Genomic DNA, 14,507 nt, shown 5'->3' with positions numbered 1-14,507 from the left:
TTAGGATGCTGTGCCCTTACCTTGAAGGGGGAGGGGGGAGGAGGGAAACCATAAGCTGTGGCCACTTTTGTCTGCATACTACCCTAAAGGCAAGACTAAGAATAATGGCTATCAGAAGGTGGGTAGATTTAGAAATGGTACTGTAAGGGAAACCACAAAAGTTCCAAATTTATAAATAGATGAGGTAATGATGAGAGAGATGGAGATGGCTTTGACATCCTTTGTACAACTTCTGGAAGAACAGTACATGATAGTGTCAGCTGGGCTTCTCTGGGCAGCAGAAAAGTTGGAAGACAGGCTTACATCAATGAGAATTATAAAGATGGAGGTGCGAGGGGAGATTTGTGGAAGATGAAATACTTGAAAGACATGAGTGACTGAACTTTACTCAACATGGGGTTGGAGGCGATGATAATGATGACAATGTATATGTCTTTGAAGTTTATTAGCCTCAGCAGTGGTGGATGTAATTGGATTTGTTCAAGAAAAAATGTATTAGGTACAATTCAGCTCTGAGGCATCTTGTGTTCTCTATGTCATCAGTCCTAAGAATAGATAGTACTGGCTTGTCTGTTGGTAGTGATTAGCTCAACATATCCGTTCCGGAATAGTAGTGTTCTGATTATCTGCGGCTCATGAAGGAGGTAACTCATATTTCTAGAGATTTACTGGATTTAGTTTTAACAGATGTTGCGATGTGGGAATATAGATGTTTTTAGTTTTTGCTGGTGACTAGATTGTTGGTATGGAAAATAAGTACTTTTTTTTATACGGAGTGTTCAAAAACATTTTTTCACCGCACTTGTCAAGCATTCAGTTTTGTGGCCCGTAAAACTAGACATTGTGTTGATTGTATTCTTTTATTTGTAAACATGATGGTAATAATGACACATGCTAAAGATAATTTGGATGTCATCTGATTCCTTGGATCCTTAACTTTTAGAGATGACGACAAAGTTGTAGTTACTTTTTCCCAGTAATGTTAAAGGTAACTTAGATCATTGTCAGATGATAATGGATTTTGCATGGCTGTCTTATCTTAATTAAGCTCTTTTTAAACAGATAACTTGATCTTGCTTCTTCGGTACCAGTGCTTCAAAAATAGTTTTGTCTATTTGCTTTGTAAGGCATCAACATCCCCATTCATGTTGAGGTACCACATTGTCACAACCTAGTACCCTGTACTGTACTGTACTATAAGAGACCTGATTTTTTTATTATTATTATCAAATTTTGGAATGCTTTTGCGACTAATTTTTAAAATTGATATTGCTGTTTTTGTTTGTTTAAATGTTCATTTTCTAAGTTTGTACTACTATTCTCTTTTTTAGCACAGTAATTTCTTGCCTGCATTACAAGTTATTTGCATGTTCTTTACATACAGTCGCTTGATTTAATATAACATGCAGGGGATTCCACCTTTTTCAAATATTTATTCTTCAGACGACCATAGTCACAAGTGTTGTTATTGCAGGCAGAGATATTGTATTTGAAGTACTATAAGTAGTAGCATGTTGAGGAGGAATTATATATCCTGCATTGGGTTGTATGGCTCTTAAGAATCTGAATATGGTCTTTAGATGCCAAATATACTACATGCCTTGGTAGCGCTTTAAGATCTAAGCAGGATTTAACCTTTATTACATAAGTATCCTATATAAGGAGGCTTAGCTCATAGTCAGTTACTATATTGATGAAGTAGAATAAAACAATTTTCATCTCTCATGTGACCAAGCTGGTCTAATTTCAAATTTACTCAAAACTCCATTAAAATGTTGCCACTTAGTTCAGCAGTAGATATTATTGTAAGCATTGTGTCCAAGATAGTCTTCAGGCTCATAAGGATCCATTTTGAAATCTGACCAATGTAAATGCAAGTCATGAACTCAGTAGTCATCCTCTTTAATTAGAAACTTTTTAGCAGGAACAGTGCCTTCCTTAGATTCTCCTCTACTAAATACAGCAATTCTTCAGTCATCTGCACTATGCCCCTGACCAAACCTTTCTCAAGTGCAAACATGTGTATGTATTTATCTGTTCTAAATGGTAGAAATGCAAATTAAAACACCCAGGTGCAGATAATTGTGCTGAGTAAAGATCAAACTGCCTGGATGGAGGAACAAAAAATACCTATGCCCAGCCAGGAACATTAGCTGAGCATTGTACGTACCCTGACTGGGTCGAGGATAATGTTATGTGCCATTGATGATTGAAGTGAGCGGTAGGAAGGAATGGATAATTAGGTGCTTCAGATGTGGGAGATAAATTTACATACTTAATTGGCCCAAGCCCAGCGGATTGCTCAGGCAGCTGTAGTTACTCTCTAGTGCTTTATGGATTGTTACTGGTTCTCTGCTAGAGAGAGAGAGAGAGAGAGAGAGAGAGAGAGAGAGAGAGAGAGAGAGAGAGAGATGGATGAACGAACTATTGTTTGGTACAATCATTTTAATTTTTACTGTATGTAATCTTATTGCATTATTGTTTTTCAGTCAGTATTCTTGGATTCATTAAACATACACGCATAACAAACAGGAATGTATGACGTGTTAGATAATTTTTGCTAATCATGAATTAGTAGATTGGGTTAGATAGGCTACTATGACAAGTGTCTATATTTTTTGGTTTTGTCTTTTAATATACATTCAATATGAAAAACCAATGTAAATAATTCCTATTTCTTTGGATTCTGTATGTTTAAGTTAGTATATACTATATTTGATAGTAGTCAGGCCACTCTCATCCATCTTCAAGATTACATTTTCCATTGCTTACAGTAATATGGCCTGCTGCTCTGACAGCTGGGTTTTAGTGTGACTTTTTTCCTCCCTCACAATGGTGGTGACCATATTCTGTAGCTTAAAATTCTGAACTGCATTTCTATACAGTGGACTTCCATAGTTCTGAGTTCATTTGCTTGAAAAACTGCACTCTGGCTTACTGTTCAATTTTTACTTTTTTTAGTTTCCATTTATTTGTTAATTACAGTCAAACCTCAGTTTTCGCATGCCTCTCTTTTCATAGACTTTTTTTCTACGAAATTTTGTCTCGGTTATTGTACGTTTCCTCGGTTTTCATACACTCGGAAACACTCCATCTGGGGCCGTGTGTGACCAGACCTCAGTATCGAGCGCCCAAACAAAGCATCCTATCTTCTTTTGTGACCCATTCTGCTTTTGTGCTTTTTTTTTAATCGAGTACAACTGCTAAATATGCCATCATGGGACCATAGGAACTTCCAAGTGGTAGCCCTTCCGTAAAAAAAGGGTGAGAAACACTATAAAATTGAAGAAAGAACATGTAGCAAAATGTTGGAGGAAATTGCATGCCAATCTCGTGAGAAAATGCCTCCAACAAGCACTGCTGTTAGTGAATTTAAGACCAGCAGAAACTGGTTTGAAAAAATCAGAAAACAAATGGGCATGTATACTATGCCTACTTCAGGGATTAAGGACATTTGCATAGTGGAATGATGTAAAAAAAAAAATAACGTGGAAAATTATTACGAACTGGATATTGGTACGGCAGCCGCACGGTCTAGATACGTTCTATCTGGACCGTGGGCAGCCGTATCCCTAATTGCGATAGATATTGGTACGGCTGTGAATTGCGCATGCGCGAACCACCTTGGTTACCGCCTCAGGCATATCAGTGACAGTAAGAAAATGACAACCTAGCAACGTGAACTGTGTAATAATACATCAGTTTTCGCTGAAAAAGAAGAAGTTTTCAGGATTCAAGCTGAAAAAGGCAATAGACCTCTACGAAGGGGAGTCAAACTTCCAGAAATTTTATATCCGTAGGTCACGAACGTTCGAATCGGGCCTGAAAAGAGCTCCGAAGAGGATATTCAAAGAAGACTTGAAGTACACAGAAATCGTGCTCTCCTGAATTCATGGTAGTAATCAATCGTAAGTAATCATCCAAATCAGGTCTATATTAACAGCATGTTTCCCATATTGGACGCACTACTGACTGCTGCACTACCTTACTAGTTAAGCTTCAAATCTTCTTTGAATCTCCTCTTCGGAGCTCTTTCGAGGGACGATTCGATCGTTTGTGACCTACGGAAGTTTGACTCTTCGTAGACGTCTATTGCCTTTTTCAGCTTGTTGAAACCTGAAAAATCTGTTTTTCAGCAAAAACTGATGTATTATTACATGGTTCAGAGGTGATTCAAAGAAGATATGAAGTACACAGATAGATTAGTTTAGTTTGATTTTTCATGTATACGTATAGTCAAAATCTAAGGATGTTTAAGTATTATAGTGATTTTTTAGATTTTCATTTACTGTCAAAATGTTTTGGTGCTTTGATGATGACAGTATGGTGCTTCACTTTGAAATTTTGAATTGAACATGTTCAGCGAAACAATTCAGTTCGACTATTATTACTACTGTCGCTGATCTTCTAGCGACGTACCTATAGCTCTTAGCAACAGTGCATGGCAACTGCTGCATGATTAGCAAACTACCGTATCTACAGCAAGTCAATAGCGCAATATGGCACCACTGACAGAATCTGACGTACCCCCACTACACTATGTTATTTGTATGGCAAGAAGTCTGAAATTGACGTATGCGTAATTCACTGCCATACCAATATCTATCACAATCAGGGATACGGCTGCCGTACCAACATCCTGTGCCAAATTATTATCCCAACAAAGAAGTTGTAATCTGTCTCTCCAACATGTTTAATGACAATGCCGTGTTTAACTTTAGGCAAATTTTAAAGAAATGCTAGAAAAAATGTCTTTGGACAGTTTTGTTGTGCAACAGGGGTCCAGTAACTCTCAAGCTGGTCCTAATGCCAGTAAAAAACAAAGCCCCAGATAGGTCCTTGATACCTGAAGTCCTTCTGGAGGGAGATAACCCTTCCAGACAATAACCCCTCCTCCTCTCCGTCTTCCATACACTAACAAGTGTTTCCATTAGGTAAGTATATGTTTTTTTCTGTTTTTTGTAGTAGTTCATTATTTAATCTGTGTAAAATGTATATATTTTGTTAATATTTTTGGGAGTCTGGAATGCATTAATTGTATTTACATTATTCCTTATTGTTTCAGTTTTCGTGGGAGGTTCTGGAACGGATTATGTATGAAAACCGAGGTTCCACTGTTATTTTACCACATCTCTGTTATTGTTTATTCTTTACCTTTTTTGGATCATTGTTATTACGGGAAAAACTCAAGTATGTACACTTTGGAACTATTTTTTACCAAGTTTATAAAGGCAGGTATGGATGGTTCAGAAAACATGCTAAAGTAAAGCAGTCTTTATAAGAGTAAAGGATTTAAATGATACATAAATTTACAGTAAAATATAATTTATACAAAATTTGTTCACATTATCTTCATTGAAGTCAAAACCAAGACATCATAATGCTTTAACAATAATAGTGTTGCAAGGTAATATTTTTAACAACTTTTATAAATATCTATTATTTTACTACATCTTCAAATTGCTGCGTTGATGCTATTATTTTCATGTTATTCCACTCCATTTATCTAACAAAGTATTACTGTATTCACTTATTGCGTAGTTCCAGTTAGACTTTTACAAGAGATAACAAGTTTGCTGGTTATACAATATATACTTATATCTACCCACTTATAGAAAACTGCTGGTGGGAGTTAGGTTGGGATGTGGATATTGAAGAAGGGATCAATCAAAATGGGACTGCTTTATGAAATGACTCTGTCAGAGGACAGATGATGTATAAAATATATCAAAGGAGGCACGATGTCAGAGTTCTTCCTTTGGTCTCTGTTTATTGACAAATTTACAAAATGCGTGGTAAAAATAATTTATCAAAGCTTTCTAGTTCTTCAAGAAGCTTACAGGCATCCCTTAATGGACTAGAAATCAGGGCAGATAACTCAGATGTGACCAGTTGTGTGAAAAACAGACTATTTGTACCACCCATTGTAGGTCATGTTAGGTGGAAAATTTTATGATAGTCTATTGCATTTTCTGTCATATCTAGTTCCACTTGTGAACATACAGCAAATTGACCTTCACTCTGTCAGCTTTGTTCATAAGGCCCTTATTGCTTTCACAATACATACATTTTAAATCTTTGCCCTTTGATGTTGTGCTTCGGTTACATGGCATATAATTTCTGTAATAATGAAAACTACAATATTTACTTGCCAAACTTTTACATACTGAGAAACCATTTTCAAACATACGAGTACATGGCAAGTGTTGACTAAATGTTAACATTTTTATGAAAAAGACTGTCTCTATTGTGTTTCCTATTATTTTATTGCTTTAATTACTTCATGTTTGCAGCAGTTATTTCACAACATAATTTCATACTCTGGCTTCATACCTAAGAGACTGCTACTGTACACAGGGTTACTAATGAATTGAAATCAATTAATGTAATTAAGAGAACCTAGACTCCCACAGACAGATACAGTAATCAGTGTTTGCCTAATAGTAATGCTTTTATATTGTCTTATGGTTGAAATGGTTTTTCTAATTGCAAAGTTTCATTGGGTAAGCCGGGTTTATCCTTTTTCCAAATCACCAAGCAGACTTCATGCATATTTCCTGACTGATTTTCCTCTGAGGTGGAAGTCAAATGTTCAGTTACAGTGGTCTCAGTGCTTCATAGAAAGTAATATGGGAAACTACTATGAGATTCAGGGCCTCTGTGACACGGTTTTTTCGCAATAACTTTTTATTTATGCATTCCATAATTATAACGCTTATTCAGAATACACATTATATCTACACATAAATTTTGACTGTATTCTGCATTACATAGGTTGAATAAATTTGGTACTTACAATGTAAAAGTGACTTTTTTTTTAAGACGGGCCAACTTACTCAGAGAAAAGGTTTCGAACGCACTCGTTACCCTCTTTCTCGATGGATGATTGGCTATACGTAACAAAGGCTATACCTCTGGCAACAATGACAAACAAATTTAAATACAACCAAAGCAGCACACCTTTATGAACTCTGAACCTCTCCACTGATAATTGTCATAATGAACAAACCAACAAAATATGTTAATAAATACAAAAACACTTCAATTATTAGTCTAACTCCCAAAATAAGTTTCCTAAGAAATTACAGTCTGCTTTATAGGTCACAATCAGATTGACAAGATGTAAGGCATAGAAGGTAATTTTCAAAAACATAGTAGACAAGCTTGATTTGATAACTGCTATATCCAATGTCATGCAATTTTTATTTATTGGCTATCTACCTATTTACTGAAAAAAAAATAGCCGGTACCATATTTTGGCTTTAAACCTTCACCAATAATTATCGTCAGAATGATGACTTCATGAGGCTCCACCCACTTTGGCCTCGTTATAATTCAGGATAACACTGAAGGCTATCATGGGCATTGTTGGATTAGAAATTTAACTTCTGGCTACAAAAAATCATTTCTCGAGTAGTTGTAAGAAGTGCTAAATGATCCTCAAGGATCCCAGCAGTTGGCCTAAACGTTTAATTCATGTATATTACTGCTATACTGTTGCGGCACTACTGCTACAGTAGTATTACTACGCTAGCACAGATACCCCACCCACATCTATGTATCGTTCCGCCATTCATAAAGTCTTTGGGTTTCAGAGCCGATGGAACAAGGTGAATGGGTTTCCGTCTAGTGGATGGCGGCGCAACTTTCGTCAAAAAGTGTTCTTTTACTTTCCTTACGTTATGAATGTTTTTCGACTCTTGGCTCGTAATCATTGGCCATGGCGTCGGCTAGATCATTTTTACTCTATAAAAATTAAAACTGTCGGGTTTAGGTTATTGATAATGCTGACAAAATTTGTGTGTGTTTGCAAAATCTACATATGGCCAACTTTCAGCTACATCCGATGCTTTGACAAGGAGCAAAGTCCAAAAAACCGTGTTACAGAGGCCCTGAATCTCATAGTAGCAAATTATATTACAGTATACTCTTTAGGGGCTTCTTTCTGTACATAGTACATGGTTTCATGAATTGAGAATTTATTGTAAAATACACAAAATTGCCTATATTTACATCATTTGATCTTGATCCACCTTTTATACATTGATACTTATTAGTAATACTGGTATGGATGAGTCTCCTTGGTATTACTAGTGTATTGCTACACAGTAAATACTTGTAGTTGTTAATTTGACTGATATATTAGTTGTGATGTCTGCTGTGATGAATCAAAACCAATATTAATAATTTCAATAGATAAATTTTAATTTTGCACATTACAGTATATATAAAATGCTAACCAAAGGGTCTTTTCACATTAGGAACATTATATTAAAGCCATGACCGAATCATTTCACTGGAATACGTTAATTATGGAGGGTCACAAGGCAGTGCCAAAGATATGATGTACATATGAATGTCGTATATACAGAATCTATATTTAGTATTAACCTAAATTTGACATTAATTTTATACAAACTTATGCTGAACTGGCCCTTTCACCTAGAATTTCGCGCCTTCCAATTTTCATACTTTGTGTTTGCTATGTTGATCATTCCTAACAGATGGTCCAAGATGGTTGCATTGCAGTTGTAATCATTCACAGCCATGTCCTGGAAATGAATTTAAATATAAATGTCTTCACAAAGTTTAGTGTACAATTAAATAACCAAATGATCCACCGTAAGAACTTCACATAATAGCCAATTGTTGATAGCACTTTTTCCAATTTACTTTAACTTAAATCCATTTGTCTGAAACTTTTAGTTTAAGAATTGGGAAGAAAAAAAAAACATTCAGTATCTAAGTCTGTCTAGTTCACACACACACACAACAAACCCAGGTCTTAATGTTGAGGGGACAATTCTCTAGTGCCTCCCAGAGTCCAGTTTATAAAGGAAAAAAATAGTAGTACAAGGATTTGGTGGCAACAATAGATGGCCAATAGCGATGTAGGAGGAGGTAGCAGCCCAACATGATTCACCCCAGCTACGCAGTGGTGTACCAGTTTCTCTTTAACTGCCTTTATAGAAAGATGGCCTTTCTAGCTAAGAAGCACTTACTGCCTGTATTATGCCTTAGTGTTCTGGTTTTTAATTCACTTTTTGTTGGTGCCTTTTCCAAGTGATTTAGTGTTACCTGTGTGTAATTAGGATTTCTAGAAATAATGCAAGCCTTGAATCCTCTAAGCAACCCAAGCCTCAGTGACAATGTCCAGGGTTGGTAACAACCTTGTTCTTGTTATTTGTCTTCTTTGGATACAGACCCCCATACCACTTGTAGCATGAGTAATTTCTGGTCTTCAGAGCAATTGAGAAAATTTGGTAAGAGGAGGAGATACAAGAGGAAAAAAGCAGCTCCATCTTGGGCGCCTCTTTGTCAAAAACTCCACTCCTTGCTTCTTCTCAGTAAAATTTATCTCCCCTTCATTCTTCTACTCCTTCATCTTTAGAGAATTTGGGTGGGAGGGGGGTTAAGAAGTTTATGACATCATATGCTGAAGTCTTCAAGCTCATCTGTGGGTATAACAACCTAGTTGAGGAGGCTGTGGCAACCACCTTCAATTACTCTTCAGCTATTGAAGCCCTGCTTGGACCTAAGAAAGAGGCAAAGACTTCTTTAGGGTTGCCATGCCCTAATCATGCTGATTTCATTCTTAGTAAAGTGAATTCCCTTGCTTCTGGACGGGACACTTCACTTCATTCCGGTAGGTGTTTCAAGTTGCTCCTCCACCACTTCCTCGACCTAAGACTTTATGCAACCTCCAATGTTGGGTTGCAGGCCCAGGTTTATCGTTAGACCAGATCAAGGTGGAGGGCCCATCCTTCTTCACCCATCAAGAATAAACTAATTAGGAGACAACTGCTTTGTCAGCAATCCAGGCTGTTTCATGGCCAGACTTATAGTCAACAGAAGTGCCATAGATCTCTTCCCCTTCTATGAGCGACACTAAGAGAGTGCCACCCTCATTAGGTTTAACTGGGTGCTAAAAGAAGAGATGGCTCCCTCTCCAAGTCTGAAAATTTGTCAGTACAGATTCTGTTTTGGCTTTGAAGAATGGAGATAGCTTAAACTCCTTTCTTCCCCAAGGACCAGCTTGACATTGAAGTCAATAGACAGAGTAGACAAAAATGAACATCTTGTACATCAAGCTGTCTCAAAATCATCTAGTCCTTCTTGTGCTGGCCCTTCCAAGCCCAGAGCTAAAACTTCTTACATTCCTTCCAAGCCCAGAGCTAAAACTTCTTACATTCCTTCCAAGCCCAGAGACTAAAACTTCTTACATTCCTTCCAAGCCCAGAGCTAAAACTTCTTACATTCCTTCCAAGCTCAGAGCTCCTTAGCAGCAGAGCTTTCAGCCCCCAGCTCTTCCAGACCCAGGAGAGGAGGCAGAGGCAGTGCTAGTGGAGGAAGACGGTAGAGGGAGCACCCTAGTTTCAACCTCTGCCCATTCTCACAGGATACACATCTTGAGATACCTCAACGACTGGCTAGTCCTGGCAAGTTCTCGGGTAAAACTAAATCAAGACAGGGACCATGACCATCATCTCCAGTTTTGTAAATGTCAGGTCCCACTCAGGGGGGCCTGATCTCTTGAGGAGGGCACAACTGTTTGAAACTCCTCATAAGCATCACTATCTCTGAGGAAGTGGAACAGGTCCTTGTGTTGAAAACTAACTGGAGTTACACCTTTTATGACATGAATCACAGACGATGGTCCAATACCCTTGGTAGACATTCATGGAGAATGTGTGGAGGGTGCCTGTGATTCCCTCACTGTTCTGCAAGAAAAACCCCAACCTGGATAACCTATCCAACTACGACGAGTAGTAACTGCACTGCTCAATGATATGTGTGGTTACAATCGAGGAGTGGACCACAGGCAGGGCTCTCAGGATATCTATCAGGAGCAATGGGAAGCTTCCATACCACCTGATCGAGTACCCAGCAGAGGAGACTGAATGTTGTCCCATGGGTATTGGAATGCATCTAGCATCACTGCACATGAATCTGGAAACAGTGAGAAAGTGAGAAGCTTCTAATTCAGTCTAGTGGCACACAGATCAATCATTGGCTGTCCCCACACATCGAGCAGTCTCTCGGCCACTGATTAGTGTAGGAACCAGTCTCTCTACCACTACTTGGTGTAGGGACCATAGTGTCCCCCAAAAACTCTGGCTCAGATGGATCTGCCATGTTTGTTTTGCCCAGGATGAACCAGGCTCTCAATTCTATTCTATGTATCAATGCCCTTTTGTGCATCTGGATGGCTAATGGGCACAAGGGAGAAGAATGTCTGCACCTGTTTGTTGATGTAGGCTACTACAGTGTTGTTGCTGCTAGAGTGCCCTTGCGACACTGATGAAAAGTCTGAAATGCCAGCCATGATGTCATTATCTCTGGCATATTGATGTGCTTTCTGTTCATACTCCGGAACAAAGTCCCTGAAGGGAACTTTGCTCCCAAATAAGTTCCCAAAACACTGTGGGACACATCTGAAAACAAAAGTAACTCTGGAAGAGAAGCTCTCGGTGAACCTCCCTGAAAGTGATTGTGGTCCAACAGCCACCACCCTTATTCTTTCTGAACTCCGCTGTTGAGGGGTCCAAATGATATGAAAGCTATCCAGAAATGACCAATGATGTAAAGTTTCCACTGGAGAGAACAAGATGGCTTCTCCTGTTCAAGATAAGTTTCTCCAAGATAGTAAGGTGACCCAGTATTACTTATCAAAGTTAAGCTAATTGTTACTCAGTCAGGAAGTGCCTGGTGACTTGAGGTTGTCTATTCAGGGGATTGTGCCACCAGTATCCAGGATCATTCAGATACTTGATTTATACCAGCTTATGACAATCACTAGTCTGCCTGTTCTGTACAAGCTTCTTTTCTGAGCGAGGAAAGATGAGCAAGTTGTCCGGGTCCGGAAAACACAGGTTGATTCCACTGGTTTGTGCCCAAGCCAGAGGCCTTGAACTGAAAGAAAATAGGGACACGGAGATAACCATTCTGGAGACAGACCAAAATCTTGAAATCTCCCTCTCTGCAAGAATGCAACGCTGAAGGGAGCAGTTTCCAATGCAATGGGTGTCCAAGGTAAGCTATTCAGTAGTGAGAGGTCTACGACTGGCCTCCATCTTTGTGAGGGTTTATCCACTAGGGAAAAGTAGCAGTAAATGCCTGGAGGCCTCATCCAAACAATTTTCACCAGTCTCAATCTGTCAATAAAACATCAGACCTATGCAAGTTGGCGAGGCATGCCAGAAATGGTACTGGGTCAGGAAGAAGGGTTCTTGAAAGGGAGTATGTATCTGTCCTTAAGGACTGCTTCTACCCACTATTCTGCCCTGTTCCTGCCATGCCATCCAGTGATTTGAGAGGCAGCCCTTCTATGTAAAGATGACTGCTTACTCCCTCTGTTAGACTTGAAGGTGACTACTAAAGAGATGTGGGTGTCACATGGATCTCCTCTTAATAGCCACCGCTGTCCCATCTCGCCCTGGAATTAGGGAAAAAAGGAAAAAAAAAAAAGAATCTAGGATTGAACTATTATTCCTGAGGGAGAGGCAACTTTCATGAAATATACATTGGGGAAGGAATAAGCTCCTCCACTGACAGATAGTGTTGGCTCAAAGATTGGTAATCTGGTGGGCTACGAAAGCGAGGATTTTCCTGCCCGGCCCCAAAAGCTCCTTTACCATAGCCCAAGAGTTTGGGGGGCAATTTCACCAAAACTGCAGTTGTTGTGCCCTGGCACATATTCAGCATGATGTGACAGTGAGTGCATACACTACTACCATTTCTAATTTGTTCTCTCCAGAGTTTAAAGGAAGGCCTTCTTGCCATATTTCTCCAATGGGACTTTGTTGGTAAGTTGGTGCAGTGCTAGATAGAGTCAATGGCGCAAGTCAAGAAAATCATTTTTCTGCATTGATAACTGATGAGAGGGGAAGGGGGGGAGGTTAGCTTTACCAGTCAGCTGGCTACAAGGTAATTCGGCAATCCACAGAAAATAGAATTCACTTTTAGCCAAAACACCTTGGGGAAAACTGACCAAGGTAGCCTTACCAATGGTCTTGCTTTTGGCACAGAACCCACTGCCCTCACTGAAAGAGACCACTTGTAAGGTGAAGCAGAGGCTACCTCCCTAAAATTAACTCTTATAAGTAATGCTCTAGGTTTGAAAGTGTTTCTAATAAGGCATGGCATCTGGTCTTGATACCAGCTTTGCCATGTCATGTTAGCAACCAGTTCCCCTGCAACAGGAGGAACCTAGTCATGTTAGCAACCAGTTCCCCTGCAACAGGAGGAACCTAGTCATGTTAGCAACCAATTCCCCTGCCACAGGAACCTATGATCTCTGCTACCACTCCTAGTGTAAAAGGTGGACTTTGTAGGTACTGACTAGGATCCACACGAAGTTCTTGGCAAGATTGTAGGGAGTCTAGGGAAGGAACATCCTGGTGTGGCACAAACAGTGAAACAAGACTTTTCTGAGTGGGGGAACAAGGAGGGGGAGGGGTGTTCCAGGGAGAAATCAGTCTCTCTCATCTACAGGAGCTCACTTGAGAGTAAGGGGGCTTTCTTTCCCAGTTAGGCAAGAATGGGCATCCCTCTCCCACCCCCATCCCCACCTGCGTACAACCCTTGTTTAGTCGGTACACAGCCAGTCAAAGATGCTCCATATTTGAAAGGCATTGTATTTTATATCCTGTATAACCAGCCTGGGAAGAGAGCCTTTATTAGGCTCAGAAGTCTGGATAAACTAATCCTTTATAATAATAATAATATATCCCTGTATGAACAATTATGATTCCCAAAATTTCTCAAAATGGTTAAAGTAAATATGATTGTGTATACACATCAGGTAACAATAATGTGTTGAGGTAATGATTAAAGATGCAAAGGTTACCAAAAAGAAGTTTCCAGAAAGACTTTAGTTAAAATTGCATACAAAAAATTCTTGCAAGAAAAATTGTCAAATATGAATTACTCTAAGGCAAGTATCATTTCTTCCCATATATTCCTGGTATGGAAGACAAACCCTGTTTTTGCAGGGAAAAAAAAATATTGTCATAACTTTTCTAAGTTCATGGCTGTTTTGGTTGATGTGATGCATCTGTTTGACTGTCTAAATGCACAGCTTTGGTTGGTACTTCATGTTGTTTATAGTTGTTATTTTCAACTAATTTTTAACTACTTTTTTCACATTCATTGATTTAAATAAGCTTTGCTGAAGGTGACTTACTGGTGAATAAAAAAAAGAAATTAACTAAATACATAATGTATATGGCATAATCTCCCTTCCCTTCTTGCACCCAAAATTATATTTGGTCAAAAGTATAAACAGCTGGAACTACAGCTGTTGCAATATTTAACCATTCTGATAATAATGGAGATACAGTTATGCAGCATCTTTTTTATGAAATCTCGGGTAATTAAGGTAAAACTATATTTCTAATATTTTCTGCTGCAATGTATAGAGTAACATTTTATTACACACTATTATTTGTATAACAAGCACAAACATGACATTCAAAATACAAATAAAGAGATAAAAACCACACATT

The 14,507-nt window shown here is 38.7% G+C and overlaps 1 protein-coding gene across 5 annotated transcripts in view; it reads right to left on the bottom strand.

Moving 5' to 3' along the window:
• Window positions 1-7,675: 7,675 nt before the first annotated feature.
• Window positions 7,676-14,507, bottom strand: part of LOC135200090 (general transcription factor IIH subunit 1-like) — a 51,193-nt gene continuing 44,361 nt past the window's right edge. For 3 of the 5 annotated variants that reach the window (XM_064228407.1, XM_064228405.1, XM_064228404.1), the window contains one exon: window positions 7,677-8,552. In XM_064228407.1, the coding sequence (XP_064084477.1) occupies window positions 8,439-8,552 (114 nt within the window). In that variant the 3' untranslated portion in view covers window positions 7,677-8,438. Of the gene's footprint in view, window positions 8,553-14,507 lie in introns of all 5 variants that reach the window. The other 2 variants (XM_064228403.1, XM_064228406.1) reach the window with 2 other exon arrangements.

This window comes from Macrobrachium nipponense, chromosome 26 (genome assembly GCF_015104395.2).
Source record: "Macrobrachium nipponense isolate FS-2020 chromosome 26, ASM1510439v2, whole genome shotgun sequence".
NCBI lineage: Eukaryota > Metazoa > Arthropoda > Malacostraca > Decapoda > Palaemonidae > Macrobrachium > Macrobrachium nipponense.
This window is presented reverse-complemented; position numbering and strand designations above follow the sequence as displayed.